Raw genomic sequence first — 17,102 nt, 5'->3', positions numbered from 1 at the left:
TCAAGACAGGGACCTTTGTAGTAGGCCACGTCGGGACCAACTACTAATCCTATCCTCCCTCCCTATATGATTGTAACGATCTACTGTTTTTACTACTCCACCGCACCCAAGTTAGGCAGAATGACGTCCAGTTCTAGTGAGCGATCCTGCCAAGCTTTAGCAATACTTTTCCAGGTCGTTACAATCATACAGGGGGTGATAGTAGAGCAGTACAAAGTAGGACTACGGAGTACAGCACAGCACGAGTGCCTGCCGGCACAGTACCTCCATAAGGCACTAGGCTAGGTGAAGAACGGCGGGGCAGCAAGACCCCCTCCCCCCCGAGGCTGAGGACGTTAGCTTTACCTTGCAGTTATGCTTTTGACATTTTGACATCAACCTTACAACAACCTCAGATCTCCTCCTGCGTTGTGAACTATCGCAATTGCTCAGCACTGCTTCCCAAGGGCTTTGAGACCTCTTGATCACTGCAATTTTGTGCCATGGCTAATCCCGCGTCGCCCATCCAAGCGCAATCGCCGTCGCCCCCGACCGACACGATGCCTCTGCTCAATGGACAGCGGCACGCTCAAGATCAAGACCAGACCAGCCAGTGGCAGCCAGTTTCGGGGGGAAATCGACAACATGTGTCCTTGCGCGTTTCTCGTGAGGCATGGCACGCGCTGAGTGCTACGATCCGGTACAGCTATTCAAATGTCCTTCTCGTCTGCGTACCTCTCGGTATATATGCCGCTGAACACGGCTGGAGCCCCGCCGCCGTGTTTACTCTCAACTTCCTGGCCATGTTCCCGCTCGCCTCCATATTGACCTTCTCGACTGAGCAACTGGCAGCCGAGTTTGGCTCGGTCATTGGTGGATTGATCAATGCCACGTTTGGCAATGCCGTGGAAATGATAGTATGCTTTCTTGCCCCTACGCAGACTCCTTCACCAGAAACCCATGACTCCTTCGTCGCTGACTTTGTCTCTTCAGGTTGGCATAAGTGCTCTCAAGGAGGGGGAAATAAGCATTGTGCAGTCGAGTATGATCGGCAGTATTCTATCATCCATCTTGCTTGTAAGGCTTCCCTCCACTGCTTTGGTCACTCCCAATCCGCGCTGACACCTGTCTCTAGATTCTTGGTACATCTTTTTTTTGTGTCGGAGTGGGAAAGCAAACGGTTGACATCAACATTGACATTGCCGGCATTCTCACGTCGTTGATGATCATTTCGTGCTCCTCTCTCATCATTCCGTCCGCTCTCTATATCGCCAATCCCGGGTCTAATGACTCCAACCATAATCCAAACGATTATATCTTGAACTTATCCCGCACCACATCCATAATCCTCCTCATATTTTACCTGCTGTATTTATTCTTCCAGTCTTATACCCACAGTCATCTCTTCACTGAAGAGGAAGAGGACGAGCAAAGCGACAAGTTGAGCACCTGGTCTAGCAGCACGGTTCTTATTCTTGCGACTGTCGGTGTGGCGGTCTGCTCCGATTATCTCATCGACAGTGTCGACGGCTTCGTCGAGGCGTTAGGTGTCAGTCGCAGCTTTATCGGTCTCATCATCGTGCCCATCGTTGGGAATGCGGGATGCTACGTCGCCACGGTTAAATGGTCCAGGACTGGTAAGATAAACCTTGCAGTTTCCGTCATTGTGGGGAGTACGTTACAGATATCACTGTTCGTTACCCCGTTCTTGGTGATAGTAGGTTGGATCATTGGGAAAGACATGACATTGCAGTTCGACACCTTCGAAACCATTGCTCTCACCATGTCAGTCCTCATAGTGAACTGCCTGGTTCGTGACGGACAGACCAATTACTTTGAAGGTGTGCTTTTGATCGGCACGTAAGTACCTCGCCACCCTCTTCTTTCCTTGGCTAGCCTAATAATGATTTCGTTCTCAGCTATGTTACTATTGCCATTGCATTCTTCGTCCACCCAGACTCTGATACAGCCATAAATCTGGCTGGGTCTATACCGAATATCACAAATTTCGCTTGAATCGACACCCCGAACGGATCCGTGTCCCAACACTACAATATACCCCCCATTAGGATTCAGCAATATTCAACTCGATAGGCGAAGACACGGGCGGTCTTTGTTGCATGTCTAGATCTGATTGTATGCAAGTATTAGATATTTAATTATTAGACCTCAGGGCTGCATCACAGAATATGGGCAGTTCGGGTGGGAAATACTAAAGTCTGTGCTTTGGCACACGCCACCAGTTTTTGTATGAGAAATGCTGAGATATTTGATTCATTCTCATACTGTTTTAGCGGTGGGGCAGCCGTCGCATACTATACCCAGCTGGAGCTGGCTAGGTACTGTGACACATTTAAACTGTTCAACTATCCGCAGATGTAAAATCTCTCGCTAGTGACGATTAAAATGGTACACAGAGTGTTGCACAGATCCTAGTATTTACCATGATAGCGTCAGAAATGACTTAGGTGGCAGGCCAAGATGGGTTTGTGGTCCACCAAGCGGAATTGATATAACAAGTGTGGAATCCCTCGAGTTTCCCGTGGTCTACTGCAGAGTTTGTGGCATTTCCTTGCCATCCCACTCCAAGTCCTTCAATTCGTCCATTTGACTTCCGCTACATCGATAGAAGCATTCCACTAATCTTACCAGCTCGACTGTTCCATAATATTCAGCAAGTGAATGAAGTGTAGTGCGCCTATTATAACGATCAATATCAACCTTCCCTGTCAAGAGGAGCATTCGTGATATTTCCCAGAACACTCGATTGCAGCCATAATCACGAGAAAATTTAATGGCGAGCATCAGTGGAGTTGAGCCCCTGTTTGCCGGAAGGTCTGGATCAATTCTAGGCGAATTGAGCAGTGCCTCGACCAGCTCAGGGTTGCCAGACCGTACTGCTCGTATTAATACAGTCTGGCCAGAATAGTCCCTTGAATTTGGATCCACGCTCTGTAGTTTGATGAGGTCCGAGACCATTGCTATAGCAGTTTTATCTGCCACTGTCGCACACCAAGATAGGGCTGTCCGCCCATTGTCATCTCGAGCGTCGACCTCACACTTTGGATTGCTAAGCATGCATCGAAATGAGCTGAGATCGGATAACTTCACGGCGAGAGTCAAGGCTGTGGTTCCATTTGGAGTACGTGCCATAGGGTCCGAGCCAGCCTCCAAGAGCATTTTGACAAATGTCTTTCGCGATTCTTGAATTGCCCAGAGGAGTGGCGTCAAACCTTGCCTATTAGCCTCTAGATCCAAGGATGATGTGGATAACAGTAAAGCGACGACCTCCTCGTTGTGAGTTTGCATCATTGCGTCGAAGATCAATCCGTCAATATTCTGATTTTCGCCAGCCCTTAGGTCTACTCCGACATCTAGCAAAATTTCAATGATTACCAATCGACTGCTGTGGTTAATACGTCCACGGACCGCGCACCGTAGGGCATTTGATATATTACAGGCATATGTATCTTTTATGCAGAGCTTCGAGATATCTTCGAACCCTCTCTTGGCCGCATAGCTCAACAGGTTTATAGAATTACCCCAGAATCCACCCTTATTTATTAGGGGAGGGTGCTTTTTCAGGGCTAATTCCAGATGTGGAAATTTCGAGAGAGTCGGCTCCTCGCCGTTATTTAATAGATTGAGCGGCTTTTTGTGACCAATGATTTCAGTGATCCCAATGTAAGCAGTGTTGAATTCCATAAGCATGTCTACAATCGCTTCTGATGAGGCGTATTGTAAGCACTCCCACATAGTGTCCTGGGAGCTAAGCAAAACCCCTAGGTTTTGCTTAGCTCCGGGAAGGCTAGATTCCAGCACTACCCTCAAAATGTCCACATCGCCGAATTGGCATAGGAAGGAGATGACATGCCGTATCTTATTAAAGCCTCCCTTCTTCCTCGTAAAACTGCGGCGAGATATCGGTTGCGCTGGATTCGCTGAGGTCTCATCATGCAGTTGAGGGAGGTTTACAAATGCGCGAGCAGCAGCACTATGGCCACCATATAGAGCTGCTACTATAGGATATCCAAAAGGTCCCCATTCTAATGAAAGGTGCTGGTCTCTCTCGGGGTGGATTCCAATAAGATCAGCACAACCATATTCGCCGAGAAAGTACAAGAGGTGAGGGCGATTGTGCCAGGTTTCCGATGGTAGCAGCGTCTTGTGAGAAGCGTTACGTGCCCGCAGCCACTCTCGAGTATTGAAAGTCTCGAGGAACACAGTCTGATCTAGACCCTGTTTTTGTGCCCAATTCGCGTGAAAGTAGATATGATCTACTGCATATTGTAACAATGGGTATTCCTTGGCCCAAAGTAAGGGGTTCTCGCCCCTTACTGACACTCGTTCAGTAAATAAGGCCAGTCGTGCAGTATATAGCGAAAGCTGGAGTGAGCAAATTCTCTTGAGAGTGTCATGCCCTTGTCCCTCAAAATTCTTCGCAGTAGGAAGTAGTTTCTTCAGTCCTCCATCCTTAAGCAGAAAGTCGCGTACCGACTCGTGTATAAACTGGACAGTTGGCTCTTTGGATTTGGTGATTTCTGCCAACCCTTTAGAAGCATCTAATACAAATCTCCTCAAATTGTCGGCCGTCATCTGAGCCGGATCACATGGCCCATCTGTAGGATCGTCCTCGTTACCTGCTTCGACTGCGATCCGGAGTTCATCTGGTCTAAATGGTCGTGCGGCGAATAGTATAGCCTGAATGCAAACCAGGAGTTCACCGATGTTCTTATGGTCCCTCGTTAGTATATCGAGGAACAATTCGTGCAGCCCGGCAGGGATCTCCCCAAGTCTTTTCTTCAGAGCCTTAATCCTCCCACGATCGTATTCCTTGTTCAGGATAGGAATGACCAATACAACCCAAAGAAAGATGTTTGAAGATTTTTTTAAAATCTGTGCCTTGATGTCCTCAGCTTGAGTAGTTGTGCCGATTTTAAGGTGGGTATCGATGTAGAGAATGATGTCGTTTTTGTGATCCTGCTCTGATTCAAGGACAAGCTGGAGACCAGTTCGGATGCTGATTTCCGGATAATGGCGGCTCGAAAAACAAACGCGGAATTCCACTGCTTTCTCAAGATCCCCAAGTCCTTCAAAGAACGATATCATATCACGGACATCATCCTCGGGGCATTCATCTAGGGCATCAATATAACAAACGATTCGCTGATCTCCTAGTTTCTCGAGAGCTCGAGTAAACGCCTCTTTGAGCATTTCATCAGGCCAATCACTAGCCTCCTTAATGGCATTAAACCCAGACGTTCCGTAGTAGTCGAGGACGTGGCGAGTTTCCGGAGCTTTCTCTAAGAGCTGCAAAAGCAGCGCACGATATAATCCAGTAGTCGACTTCTCGAGGTCTCCACCTCGAGCGTTGAAAAAGAACGACATGACAATCGAGCCCTTCATGGACTTCTTTGCCTCCCAAAATAGAAACTTCATCATAATAGATTTTCCAGTTCCAGGCTTGCCCTTAATCCAAAAGAAGCCGTGGTGCTCTTTGATCTTCGTCGTATTGATCCAATCCTTGTAGTTTCCGTTCTTGAGTAGCCAACGACAGGTTTTTGCTTGTGCTGTCTTGAGTGTTAATAGACGGGCGTCCATTTGCTGAAAGCGTAATCGGTCCATCATTTCTTTCTGCTGAGCCTCAGAAAGTATTTTGCCATCGTCCTTGGTTTCGGAAGTTGTTGTTCCAGGAGTCGCGGGTCCAGGGGTCGTTAGTCCAGGAGTCTTTGGTTCAGGAGTCTTTGGTTCAGGAGTCTTAGGTTCAGGAGTCATTGCTCTCGGCCTCGACCTAGACTCCTCGACACATATTTCTTTATTCAATTCCCCAAGTGAAGGTTGTACAATACGGTGGATAGCCGCCGCAACCTTGTTATATCGAGGGTCGTTAAGACCAGAGAATCGACACATATCCCTATGATCACTCTCTATGTCTCTGACAATCTCTAGGTTGAAATCACCAAGACAAGATGATGCATCGTCAACAACCTAATAGCTAGTTAGTAAAGAGGTCGCGAGCAGTATAAAGGGTACAAGCAATAATATGAAGGATACAAACAGACCTTTTTACCGCCTAGGACTGCCATACCATGCATCTCTCTAAAAGAGACAATGTTCCACTTCATCTTACTAACAAGTAGAGGAAACTCATCAAGGAGTTCCTTCAGGCGCTCTGAGTCGGGCAAAAGTGTATCAAAGACCTTCTGGTTGACCGTGAACCCCGCAGCACGAACAGCTCTTTCAGCAACATGCTGAAGAAAACCTCTTGGATCTGCTCCTCGGTGTGGTGTACCAAAGAAAATGATGCCCGAGGTGGACAAGAAGATATCCCTGAGATGTGCACAGGACTCGTGCGCGCTTTTTAAGTTGGCCTGCCGCAGGGCCTCCTTCGTAATGATCCCACCGAGACTATGAGCGACGAAGAGAAGCGGACGCCGACTTTGCCCATCTGACTGGCGAGCATCGCTAAGGCAGTTCAGAAATTCCCAGGCAAAGTCGTAGATGGTATTGCGGTTCCTCGTTTGCCCGAACCTGTGATGCACCGTTGTGTCGTAGCCGAATGTCAGGACCCGAGCCTTCTTGACAGTGTGGGGAAGAAGGTCTCGGGGCCAATATGTTTCCTTCGGGGGGCAGCTGTTTCTCTCCTGGTCCTTGCTGAAGGGATTGAGTTTTCGAAACTTGGACGGACGTTCAGGGAGTTCGGGATCATTGGAATGATTTGGGGGGTCGGCATCTGCCCGCTTGTATGTCCATGTCCGTTCGGGATGGCCGTTGAAGCCGTGGATAAAGACGATGCTACCTTATATGTTAGCAGCTTCGAGTCGAAACGGTCAGACCAAAATCACCGTCTACGCAAGACTTACTCGATCAGTGCATCCTCGGGCTCGTAGAGTGTGGTAAGTCCGATTGAGGCCGTGTTTCGATTCGTACGCACCATCATCAGAGCCTTACACAATAACTTGGAGGCAGGGAGCGATGATAGATCGTACCTAACGAGCTACGCGCAGAGAATATCGTCAAGAAACGCACACACTTGATACAGTATACTAAAGGGAATAGAACGGACAGGATGTAACATTATTGTTGGGGTCTCTACACCAGGCTCCCCCAACTGCTCAGCCCCAGCCTTGTCTGGAGCCCTTAGTCACCGTTAACGCCTCTCATAGGGTAGAGAAGGTGATAGGACTTCCACAAAATTCTCCCCACCAAAAGGCTACAAGAAAATCGTCCACTCCCTTATCCACCGCCGCGACATCAGTCTAGAAGTCAAAATCGACCTCTAGATGCGGTTCTCAGGGTACAAATCCTGCGTAGACAAAGAGAACCATAACTATGACGAAGAAGCGCCTGTCTTTTACTACGACAAACGTGACAATTGTAGGTGAGATTCGGAGAATGGTTGACAGCGGGTATGTGCAGGGATATGTGGCTAGCGTCTTAGGAGAGTGGCTTAGTTTCAATTTTCGAAGTCTTGATAGAAGAAGCCGATTTAACTATCATCTATAGAACACCCAGACACTAACTACACTTGCCTTCATCCCAATCTTCCCCATCTACGTGTATAGCAAGGTAGGTAGTGAGTACTACGAGATCGACGGGTTCTTATATTTTTCCAATATCACCACAAACAGCAGTAACAGTGTATGTGCCAGGCTCCGTAGTGATGGAGCGGCTTTAAAGTAGCGAAACGAGAAATTAGGGGGGGTTATACTCAAGATAGGGGTATACATTTATTACAACAGGACAAGAAGCAAACATACCCACATGATGGCAGATATTGCAAGACTGGTATAAATGCACTACTTCATTCATCTCTATATTACCCCCTTCCCCCACCAACATCCAACATCCAACTAACTACCCTAAACCCCCACCTCCAACCCCTCCAACTCCTTAACCACACTAGCCTTCGTCCCAATCTTCCTCATCTGCGTATCCTCCAGCCTCTCCCCCCCCGCAAGTCTCATCTCCAACTCCTCAATGGCCCTCATCTTCTTCTGCAACCCCCTCAACTTCTTCGCATGCGCCGACCCGCCTCCCGGGCTCAACACCTCCTCCACAACCACCACCGGCTCCGGAACCGGCACCGCAGCAGCAGGAGCAGGGGCGCGGTTACGGGCAGGCGTAGAAGGCGCAGCAGACGCAGCAGCAGGGGTGTTACGCCCAGCCCCGCGACCGCCGTTGGCATTGCCATTCGCATTACCATTCGCCCTCTGGCCCTGGCCCCCAGCCGCAACGCCCTCAAATCCAGGCGGCACAGCAGGTGCTCCACCACCAGCCTTAATCTCGGCCTCCTTCGCCTTCTTCGCCTCGCGCTTCTTCTTATTCTTCAGCGCGGCCTTGGAGAGATTCTCATCCTCCGCGCTCGCAGCGGGGGTCGCCTCGACTAATTCCGCGCCCGGGACAGCGCGACGAGCCCGCGGACCTTGGTGCCCGAAAACGGGGGCGCTGACGAGGGAGGTCCCGTTGCTGACGGTGTGTGCGGCGCCGCCCTCGTCTTCGCGCTTGAAGTGGAGGGGGGTGCTAGTGCCACGGGCTCCGGGGGGGCGGTAGGCGCCAGCGGGCTTGGAGGGGGTTTTCACGGTTGTGAGGTACTGCGCTGCGGACGAGTGTTGGGGGACTGGCGCGAGCGGGTTGGATACCGTGTTGGGGCCTGGGAGAGACGGGCGCCATGCGACGTGGTAGAGTTCCACCATGTCTTCGTTGTAGACGATGGAGCCGGAGACGTGGAAGATGCGGATTCCATTGTCGACGCGGAGACGTGGGGAGGTCGTCGCGGTGAGGAGGAAGCGCTCATCGGGACTCCATTCGCAGACGCTGGGGTTACCAGACTCGATGGTCGTGAGCTTGCGGTAATCCTTGCTCAGATCGTAGACATCGACTTGTCCCGCGAGGTTACCGAAGCCGGCAACGAGCACGAAGCGGCCGGTGGGCGAGAAAAGGATCGTGTTGCGCGGTCCGAGGGGGAAGGAGTGCGTCGCCACGGCGCGGGTGTTGAAGATGGTCGTCTTAGCGGGCATGTAGCCGTAGACGACACCGAATTCGCGCGAGTTGGGCGACCAGGTGACGTCGTGGATGGGGCCCTCCTTGTCGAGAGTGATGCGCGAGTCGAAGCCGCCGTTGGCGCTGAGCACGTATAGGGTTGTCTCGCCGTAGTAGCTCTTGCCGGTCTTGTCGGTCTCGGTTTGGGCGAGCACGATGAGGGTCGTGCCTAGGGCGTTCCACTTCAGCTGGACCTTGTCGCCCTTGAAGAATGTCTTCTGGGATACGGCGGTACCGAACTGAGGCACATTGAATACCTTGACTGCGGCGGGTTGACCCTGAGTTTTTCGTTAGCTGTGACCTCAACTTAATTCCTCCTAGTCAAATAGACATACCTTGCGCTGCGGGATAAAGACAGCCACCGAATTATTGTTCCCAGGCGACAAGGCAAAATCCGCCACACCCTCGGCCCTCAGCCTGTTCCACGGCACAGCCAACTCATGGCTCTCATAGAACTGCACCTCATTCGTCACGACGCGCGCGCAGTACTTCTCATCAGCGGTGTATTGCAAATTCCACCCCGTCTGGCTCTTCTGCACCCAGCGCCCAAGCACCGTTCGCTCCCCCTCCTCAATCGTCCGCCACACCTTCAGGTTCTTGACCGCATCGCCCGCCTCGTCCTTGCTCGGGCGCTCCCACGTAATAACGTACGATCCGCGAGGCGAGAAGGCGAGCTCATAGACGTTCGGGACTGGGAGATCCGCGACGGGGAGGCCAGTAGCCGAGTCAACGACGTGCACGCCCTCGACGGCGGCCCAGGCGAAGTAGCGTCCGCAGGGCGAGTAGATGCAGCAGCGCGAGTTTCCCTGGGGGCGCGTGAAGCCGGGCACGGCCGCATAGAGGGGCGCGGCGTCGGTGAGGCCGATTTCCTTGAGGGTGCGGAAGGCGAACTGCGGGGGGGGCGCGGTGGTGGTGGTGGTGGAAGCCATGGCTAGTTAAAGGCACGGCGTGTGTCGGGTTGGTGGGCCGGTGTGTTCGTTTTTCTTCGTGGGTTGTGGTGGGCGTGTGAAGCTTAGTGCGTTCGTTGGTAGTAGTGGTAGTGTGTTGGGTTGTTGGCTTTGCGGAGTTTCGAAAGGTTCGAGCGTAGTCGTACGGTTCGAGCTTGCTTGGGTTTGGCTGAACAAAGGGTTCCTTATGTCCAACTTTCCTAGAACAGAGAAAGACTTGTGAAAGTAATCTCTTGCTTTGTCTGGAGTCCGTTGTCTTGTCCGTAGTCCGTCTGTTGGTAGATCAGGCAATGCCTCTTTCGAAGTTTTGCTGGTTGGCTGAGTTTTGGTGGCTTGAAAATCACTGAGAACTGAATCCCAATAATATCTCGAGTCGAGTAGGAAGAGGTGAGAAGATGAAGAATAAGAGGCCCTTTAGTAGCTTGTCTCTGACACCGAGGGTGAGAATTGGCGCGCGTGTGTGGAGAGAGAGAGAGGGGAAGAAAGAGGTAAAGAGATGAAAGGAAGGAGATGGGAGGAGGTGAGGCGCGGGCGTGAGAATAATATTTGTGTGGGGCGCACAAAAACAGAACGGCGGCCGCTTTTTTTTTAGTTTGGGAGGTTTGGTTGGTGGTGGTTGGTTTGACGCTAGGGAAGTACAAGGAGTCAGGGCGAAAACAAGCACATGCAGAAGTACCCAACGCTACGGGAAGGCCGTGGAAGGTGTTGGTGGGGTAATATTGAGGGGGATGGTCTAGAAATATATTATTTTGTGAATATATTTACAAGAATATATATATCTACAAGTTTAGTGTAGCATTATAGATTTAGGTACTTAGGAAGGCTATAGAAGGGTTGGCGGGGTAATATTAAGAGAACAGCCCATATCCATGTCCATATTTATACTAGAAATATATCATTTCATGGAAGTATTTACAAGTTTAGTATAGCCATATTACAGTTAGGTACTTAGGAAGGCTGTAAAAGGGTTACTGAGGTAATATTAAGAGAATAGTTCATATCCATATTGAAATATATCATTTCCAGCATATCTAAACTATGCTATACCGCCTTATTTACAATAAACCTACACAGCCATCACCGCCACCACCTCCCCAAACACCCCAAAGCAATCCCAGATAGACCAGGACGGTTAGATACACTAGCATCCTCTTTAGAATCCCGGCTCCCAGTCCCAGTCCTGTTAGAAGACGTGTCTGTTCCGTTAGAGCTTGAACCATCATCCTCACTATCTCCCACGCTATTGTTCCCAGGAGTATAATACATAGGCCAGTCCGGATCCACCTTTCTAAACGCTCTCGCAACTCGATCAAGAACTCATATTTCATCGGCACAATCGCCACATCGTTGAAGTAGTACTGGAACTCGTTAACCCCCCCTCTCCCACGACGTTGCGATGCCTCGCATACCCGGAATGTACCACATATCAACCACAACAGACGTTCAAAAAGAGAAAGAAGCTGAAGCAAGCAAAATTACAAAAATGTAATATGGTCACTACGAGGGTCGAACTCGCGACCTTGGCGTTATTAGCACCACGCTCTAACCAACTGAGCTAAGCGACCGGGAGGCGGCCCAGATCCCCCAGTGAATGCCCCATTCATAGGCATACGCCGCCTGCACGTTTTGGATCCCGAGGACGATGGAGGGGGGAGGTGAAGTTGCGGTTGTAGTTTGCGTTGAGGGGGAAGAGGAGGTCGATGAGATGGTTGTGGGGTAGGTTAGGGATGCTGTGGTGGTGAGGGTGAGGGGGAGGAGGAGGGGGAGGAGGGGGGAGATGGATGGATTGGCGAGTGGAGGGGGGGGGCGGGGGGGGGAGTGAGGGCTGGATTGAGAATTAAACTGAGAACTAAACTGGCTTGATTGGAGCTGCTATTTGACTGCTGCAGCTATGGGCCGATTTCAAGAATATTTTGGCGGCGGTATAAGTAGAATCCTATGTCTATAGGATGATCTGTCTGTAGAATCCCTTGTCTGCATTATGGAAACTGACCGCCAACCGTTCTTATCTAGAGATCCATGTTGCTATAATATAGCTCTACAGTCGGTATGAAGACCCCCCGCGTCTTAGTCTCAACATTGTTCAGCTCGCGACTCCAGCACGTGATATGATTGTTGTGTTCCGTAAACAATGATGGCGCACAAACCATCCCGCCAAGGACATCGTGGCGTAAGGCACTCTCAAGGCAGATTAAGCGCTGTCAGGGGAATTGGTCAAGGGTTGGTATGTACTGTTCCATTTCCGTACATACTACTCTATCACCCCTTTCTCTCTATCCCTCTCTCCCATCATACACACAATCCCCATTTCCCGTTGTGGTCATCCCCACTAAGATGGAGGTATATATCCTTCTTCTCCATACATACAAGCAAAGTCCGTTTTCAAAAAAGAAAAAAAGGTAACGAAATGAAAAAACATGTATACCACAATTGATCCCATCCTCCTCCTCCTAATCGTACAAAACAGTAGTAGGTAGTAGTAGTAGACAGAGAGTTAGGTAACGAAAATAAAACAAAACAAAAGGCCGTAGCCTGTGGGTTGGGTTGATGATGGACACAAAAAAAAAGGTTTATCCCCATCTCGCGATCATATCTCCATCCCATCTATCCATCCATCCATCCCCTCCTCTCCACAAAAAAAACTATATCCCTATCCCCTTCCCTAGTTGACGACGGAAATGAATAAACAAACAACAAAAACTGTAGTTGGGAGGGAACACGCCCATCCCATATGCACTTGGCTATGCAAAGACATCTCATATCATCTCATTTGACGCTTGCCTCTCCCCTCCCCCAGGCCAACCCATCAATACCACAACCCCCCCACAACCCTGCCCAAAAAAATACCAAAGACGAGAAAAGAGAGAGAAAACCACCCCTCAAGCAGGCGGCTGACTCAACAACCCGTGCCCCGCCGGCCCACTCGACGTAGTCTTCTCACTCTCATTCAGCGTGGCGCGTTCAAACGCCGCCGTCCACCTCGCGCACAGCGGATCAACATGCATGGTCCACAGATTGGCGAGGAAGTAGAGGAGGACGAAGAAGAGCGGGATGAAGACAGTCATGTACACGTACCCGCCGTGTTTCAGACCCGGGCCGTTGACGAGAGTCATCTTGCCGTCAACTTCCTTCTCTACTTTTGCCGGGATGGACATGCCGTACATGCACCATGTTAGGATGGTGCGGATGAGCGTGCCGTGGATGAGGTAGACGGCGAAGGAGTTCTTTCCGAGCCACAACAGGTATTTGCTGCTCAGGACGTCCTTGAGGGTGGGGGAGAGGAAGATGGCGACGCAGATGAAGTCCATCCCCAGCCCGGTGTAGAAGCGCGCGGTGTCCTGCTTCATGAGGAGGATGTAGGTCGACATGTCCTTGAGCTGCTGCGACCAGTTGGCCCAGTCGGCGTGGTCTTCGGGGTAGGAGGCGATCCAGAGGCCGATGAACATTAGGAGGGGGGGAAGGAAGCGGCGGATCCAGATGCGCGCGTTGATGTAGTCGAGGGTGGGCTGGTGATTGGAGAGGTCGGAGAGGAACATGCCGAAGAAGAATTGCATGCTGAATGTGACTGGGGGTTGTGTTAGCTGGTGTGATTGGGAACGGGGGGGGTTGAACAGTGAGGGGGGGGAAGGGGGAACGCACCTTCGCCAGCCAAGAAGAAATATACGTAAAACGCCAGACTGATCATCATCCTATACTTCTGCTGCATATAGATGGTCCCAAAAATAAGCATATACACCATCATACTCCCCTTGAGCAGCGGCTGCAGCGTCCACTGATTCGGATCATAATTATTCTGCAGCATCGTCCACGTCACCATGATCTCGCGAAACAGACTATGCACTGCCGCACTAAACGGCCGACGATGCGCCGGGCTCGTCGTAATCAACCAGTAACTATCCGTCGCCGCCGCGACATCATACGCCCCCAGCTGGCTCAGCACCCACATAATACACGTCGCGATTGTCGTCGGCAGGAACAAGCGAGGGATTCTGCGGAATGCTGATTTCGCGACGCTCGTGAGGGCGCCGTCGATGTTGCCGCTCTTGGATTGCCGGATCGGCTTGAGCGCGCACACGTAGCCGGTCACCAGGGCGAAGATGGCGATCCCGATGCGGCCCTGCACGAAGACGCGGATGATGGGCCATTGGAGGAAGTAGGGCTGGTTTTCGGGGCTGCCGCCTGTGTTGGGGTAGAAGAGGATCTGGTCGAAGGTGCGCGCGAGATGGGTGACGACCACGGAGACGGAGGCGAGACCGCGTAGGCCCTGGGGGGGAGGAGGGTTAGCTTGGGGGGTCTTCTTTTTTGAGGTTTGGGTGATGGGGGGAGCTGTTGGTGAGGCTGGACCACGAGATCTTGTGAGAGGGCTAGGAGGACAGGATGGTGGATTGGGGACAGGAGAGGTGTTTGTTTGCTGGGGGAGTGAGTGAACTTACATCAACCCATTTCACATTCTCGTGCTTCACAACCATTATCCCTTATCCCCAGCTCAACATGTAAAAGACAGACACAACGGACAGAACGCTGAAGCAAGGTCGAAAAGAGAGGAAAGAAAGAGCAGAAAGAGACGACGTCGTTTCGCAATCCTCAAGGTTTCGAGGTATGTATGTGATGTGGGTGAAAGTGCGGAGGAGAGGCTGAAAGTGTCGTCGTGGGTTCGCGGTCGTGGTGGTTGTACGCACGTAGTGGCAGTTGGTTATATCCAGGAACCGAGTCCGGATCCGGATCCAGGAAAAAAAGAGTGTGGGGTGGGCTCTTCTTAGTCGTGTTTAGATCGTTTTCTTGGAAGCAGGCATAAGGGGATAGGAGGATCAAGACGGCCAAGTGGCAAAGAAATAAGGGCTCCAGCGAAATGCCGCCAAGGGAAGCCAAGAAAATGCGGTAGGGATGATAAAAAGCAGCGGCGCGGCGGCGGCGGCTGTCGAAGTGTGGAGCGGCGAGTCGCGTGTGGTGCTTGGAGAGGGGTCGGGGAGGAGGGGAGGAGTGGGATTATAGCTAAAGAGATGGCGGCTTTGAAGGTCTGGATGCATAGATCCTTTAGAATGGGATATAGAGGTCATTGTAAGGACATTAGGACAGGGAATGGCGGAGAGACTAGAGATGGAGGAAGAGGTCAAATGGGGATATTACGGATATGACGGCGTGAGATGGTGTATGCTGTCTGTACAGTTGAACATGGTAGGAAGATATGCTAGACCGTGCTAGGCTACGTTAGACGATGTTAGACGACGTTAGGTGAAGTTAAACCATGCTAGTGTTTAATTGTATAACCCACATAAGAGTGGTTGGGAGAGGATATGACTGGGTTAGAGAGTGGTTAGGAGTGACTAGGACCGGGTTAGAGAGTGGTTAGGAGTGACTAGGACTGGGGTTAGGAGTGATTATACTGGGTTAAGACTGGTTATTTCACAATTTACCTGCAAGTGGATGGGGTAGAGAGGGGAGGAGAAGGTAAAGTAGACAGACTCTAGTAGAGCTCATAGGGCAGTTAGGGAGGTTGGGGGGGTGAGGTCAGTGGAGGCCAGTGGATGTCAGTGGATGTTAGTGGAGGTCAGTGGGGTACAATGGATAGTCAAAAGAGCAGGGGGAATGTACATGTGGAGTACAAGTCACTGTTGCCCTGAATTGTGTGGCGGACGGGTGGTAGTGCGTGCTAATTACACGGTAGTTAGTAGTGATTAGTTGGGTAAAAGAGTGGTACCAACCTTGTACACTTTCACTAAAGACACTCTAACTAAAAGTCACTAGTGGAGATTGCGGTTAGTGAGCCGCGTATGGAACTACGTATGCCTTGTTATACGATCACAGGTGCCGAGTACGCGAGTAAGGGCGGAGGAGAGAGCGAGTGCGAGGGTACATGGTCCTAGAGGGGGAATTGTATGTAATGATGAAGTACCTTCTCCTGCCAAGTGCCGGGAGGAGGAAAGGGGAAGGGGAGGTTCGCGGTAAGACGGGTGTACAACCACGCGTCAGTGTGTTGTGTTGGTGTTGGTTTGTGCGGGATTGTGCTGGCTTGTGCGGGTTGTTTTGTTGGTTTGGTGGTTTCCTGGTTTGCTGGCTGGTTTAGGGTGATGGGGATAGTGACACCGTCATACCTACTAGCTAGCTGGTTTGAGGTGATGACGGTGGCACTATCTATCTATCTCCATAGTACCTGCCTGCTACTAGCTGTTTAGGGTGATGGTGACACTATCCCCATCGTACCTGCTGCTGCTGCTGCTGTCTGTACGACGGCGACACTATATCCCCATCGTACCTGCCGGCTGTTAAAGTTAAAGCGACGGCGACACATTATCCCCATCGTACCTGCTTGCTGTCGACTGTGACACTATTCCCATCGTTCCTGCTATCTGCACGACGGCATCTGGTAATAGTATATGTGCAACAACATGGGGTAATAGTACGACTTACTCCCCTCTACCGCCATAGGGTAATAGTACGACTTACTCCGTCGACCGCCATACGCCAAAAGTACAACTTCCCTTCCGTCTACCGTCGGGTAGAGTTGTTTCATGGCGCGGGCGTGTTTGCTGCATGTGAAATTGATGGTATGTAAGTAGGGAGAGATTGTGGTTCTGGTTGTGGTTCTACTAGAGGGAATTGATGCTAGAGAGATTGTGGTCGTCGTGGCCGTGGGTTCTACCTGCTCCATAGGCTCATATGATCAATTGATCTACAGATAATCATATATACCATACACCTACCATCCACCTACCACAGTTGGCTTAATAGCCGCCGTGCACACACACAGGGCCACCGTCCTCATACATAGTACAGCTTCACACACACAGACAACTCACCCGGATCTAGCAATACAAACAACACACAATCTCACACAAAGACACCTAGACACATACAAACCCCCTTAGACCAGCAGTCCCGATCAAACACATACATCCTCCTCCCAAACGCATACGTCAACCTCCCCAAACGCATACGTCGACCTCCTCACACACAAACACGCCCGTTCCGCCACAACCAGCCGTCCCACCACCTCCCCCTAAGTTTCCCTCTCACAACCAGCAACTCCCATCTCTGTATCACATCCCCATCCCGAACAGCATCGTCATCATCTTTGCCAAGAACCGCCCGACCCGTCTACTCTACCCTACCCAATCTCACGCACACACCATACAT

The 17,102-nt window shown here is 50.9% G+C and overlaps 4 protein-coding genes and 1 non-coding gene across 5 annotated transcripts; 1 reads left to right on the top strand and 4 right to left on the bottom strand.

The window, feature by feature from the left end:
- The first annotated feature begins 36 nt into the window (after positions 1 to 36).
- Positions 37 to 2,343, top strand: VE01_08328 (uncharacterized protein). Its single transcript, XM_018277753.2, has 4 exons — positions 37 to 896; positions 973 to 1,056; positions 1,115 to 1,839; positions 1,899 to 2,343. The coding sequence occupies exons 1-4, from the start codon at positions 483 to 485 to the stop codon at positions 1,993 to 1,995; spliced, it is 1,320 nt and encodes a 439-aa protein (XP_018127258.1). The 5' UTR covers positions 37 to 482; the 3' UTR covers positions 1,996 to 2,343.
- On the bottom strand, positions 397 to 7,042 carry VE01_08327 (uncharacterized protein). Its single transcript, XM_018277752.2, has 3 exons — positions 6,843 to 7,042; positions 6,042 to 6,774; positions 397 to 5,967 (listed from the first exon to the last, which is right to left on the bottom strand). Exons 1-3 carry the CDS (start codon positions 6,917 to 6,919, stop codon positions 2,527 to 2,529), a joined length of 4,251 nt encoding a protein of 1,416 aa, XP_018127343.2. The 5' UTR covers positions 6,920 to 7,042; the 3' UTR covers positions 397 to 2,526.
- A 768-nt stretch (positions 7,043 to 7,810) lies between these two features.
- VE01_08326 (uncharacterized protein) lies at positions 7,811 to 10,491 on the bottom strand. Its single transcript, XM_018277751.2, has 2 exons — positions 9,357 to 10,491; positions 7,811 to 9,299 (listed from the first exon to the last, which is right to left on the bottom strand). The coding sequence occupies exons 1-2, from the start codon at positions 9,948 to 9,950 to the stop codon at positions 7,842 to 7,844; spliced, it is 2,052 nt and encodes a 683-aa protein (XP_018127342.1). The 5' UTR covers positions 9,951 to 10,491; the 3' UTR covers positions 7,811 to 7,841.
- A 968-nt stretch (positions 10,492 to 11,459) lies between these two features.
- Positions 11,460 to 11,534, bottom strand: VE01_08325 (the record flags this gene model as incomplete). Its single annotated transcript has 1 exon — positions 11,460 to 11,534. It is a non-coding gene; the product is annotated as a tRNA-Ile (tRNA).
- A 1,253-nt stretch (positions 11,535 to 12,787) lies between these two features.
- On the bottom strand, positions 12,788 to 15,100 carry VE01_08324 (uncharacterized protein). Its single transcript, XM_018277750.2, has 3 exons — positions 14,402 to 15,100; positions 13,608 to 14,232; positions 12,788 to 13,533 (listed from the first exon to the last, which is right to left on the bottom strand). Exons 1-3 carry the CDS (start codon positions 14,435 to 14,437, stop codon positions 12,848 to 12,850), a joined length of 1,347 nt encoding a protein of 448 aa, XP_018127341.1. The 5' UTR covers positions 14,438 to 15,100; the 3' UTR covers positions 12,788 to 12,847.
- Between the last annotated feature and the right edge of the window lie 2,002 nt (positions 15,101 to 17,102).

This window comes from Pseudogymnoascus verrucosus (assembly GCF_001662655.1).
Source record: "Pseudogymnoascus verrucosus strain UAMH 10579 unplaced genomic scaffold scaffold_47, whole genome shotgun sequence".
Taxonomy (NCBI): Eukaryota; Fungi; Ascomycota; class Leotiomycetes; order Thelebolales; family Thelebolaceae; genus Pseudogymnoascus; species Pseudogymnoascus verrucosus.
Note: the sequence above shows the minus strand (reverse complement) of the source record. Positions and strands in the feature narration are given on the sequence as shown.

Excerpts from the sequence above, each read along its gene's own strand:
- VE01_08327 (XM_018277752.2), bottom strand. The coding sequence starts at position 6,919 with ATGATGGTGCGTACGAATCGAAACACGGCCTCAATCGGACTTACCACA. Across the intron at positions 6,775-6,842 it reads CCCGAGGATGCACTGATCGA|CATCGTCTTTATCCACGGCT; the intron begins GTAAGTCTTGCG and ends CATATAAGGTAG. Across the intron at positions 5,968-6,041 it reads CAGTCCTAGGCGGTAAAAAG|GTTGTTGACGATGCATCATC; the intron begins GTCTGTTTGTAT and ends ACTAGCTATTAG.
- VE01_08324 (XM_018277750.2), bottom strand. The coding sequence starts at position 14,437 with ATGGTTGTGAAGCACGAGAATGTGAAATGGGTTGAT. Across the intron at positions 14,233-14,401 it reads AGAATGTGAAATGGGTTGAT|GGCCTACGCGGTCTCGCCTC; the intron begins GTAAGTTCACTC and ends CCTCCCCCCCAG. Across the intron at positions 13,534-13,607 it reads TTTCTTCTTGGCTGGCGAAG|TCACATTCAGCATGCAATTC; the intron begins GTGCGTTCCCCC and ends CACAACCCCCAG.
- VE01_08326 (XM_018277751.2), bottom strand. The coding sequence starts at position 9,950 with ATGGCTTCCACCACCACCACCACCGCGCCCCCCCCGCAGTTCGCCTTC. Across the intron at positions 9,300-9,356 it reads TCTTTATCCCGCAGCGCAAG|GGTCAACCCGCCGCAGTCAA; the intron begins GTATGTCTATTT and ends CGAAAAACTCAG.
- VE01_08328 (XM_018277753.2), top strand. The coding sequence starts at position 483 with ATGGCTAATCCCGCGTCGCCCATCCAAGCGCAATCGCCGTCGCCCCCG. Across the intron at positions 897-972 it reads GCAATGCCGTGGAAATGATA|GTTGGCATAAGTGCTCTCAA; the intron begins GTATGCTTTCTT and ends TTGTCTCTTCAG. Across the intron at positions 1,840-1,898 it reads GGTGTGCTTTTGATCGGCAC|CTATGTTACTATTGCCATTG; the intron begins GTAAGTACCTCG and ends TTTCGTTCTCAG.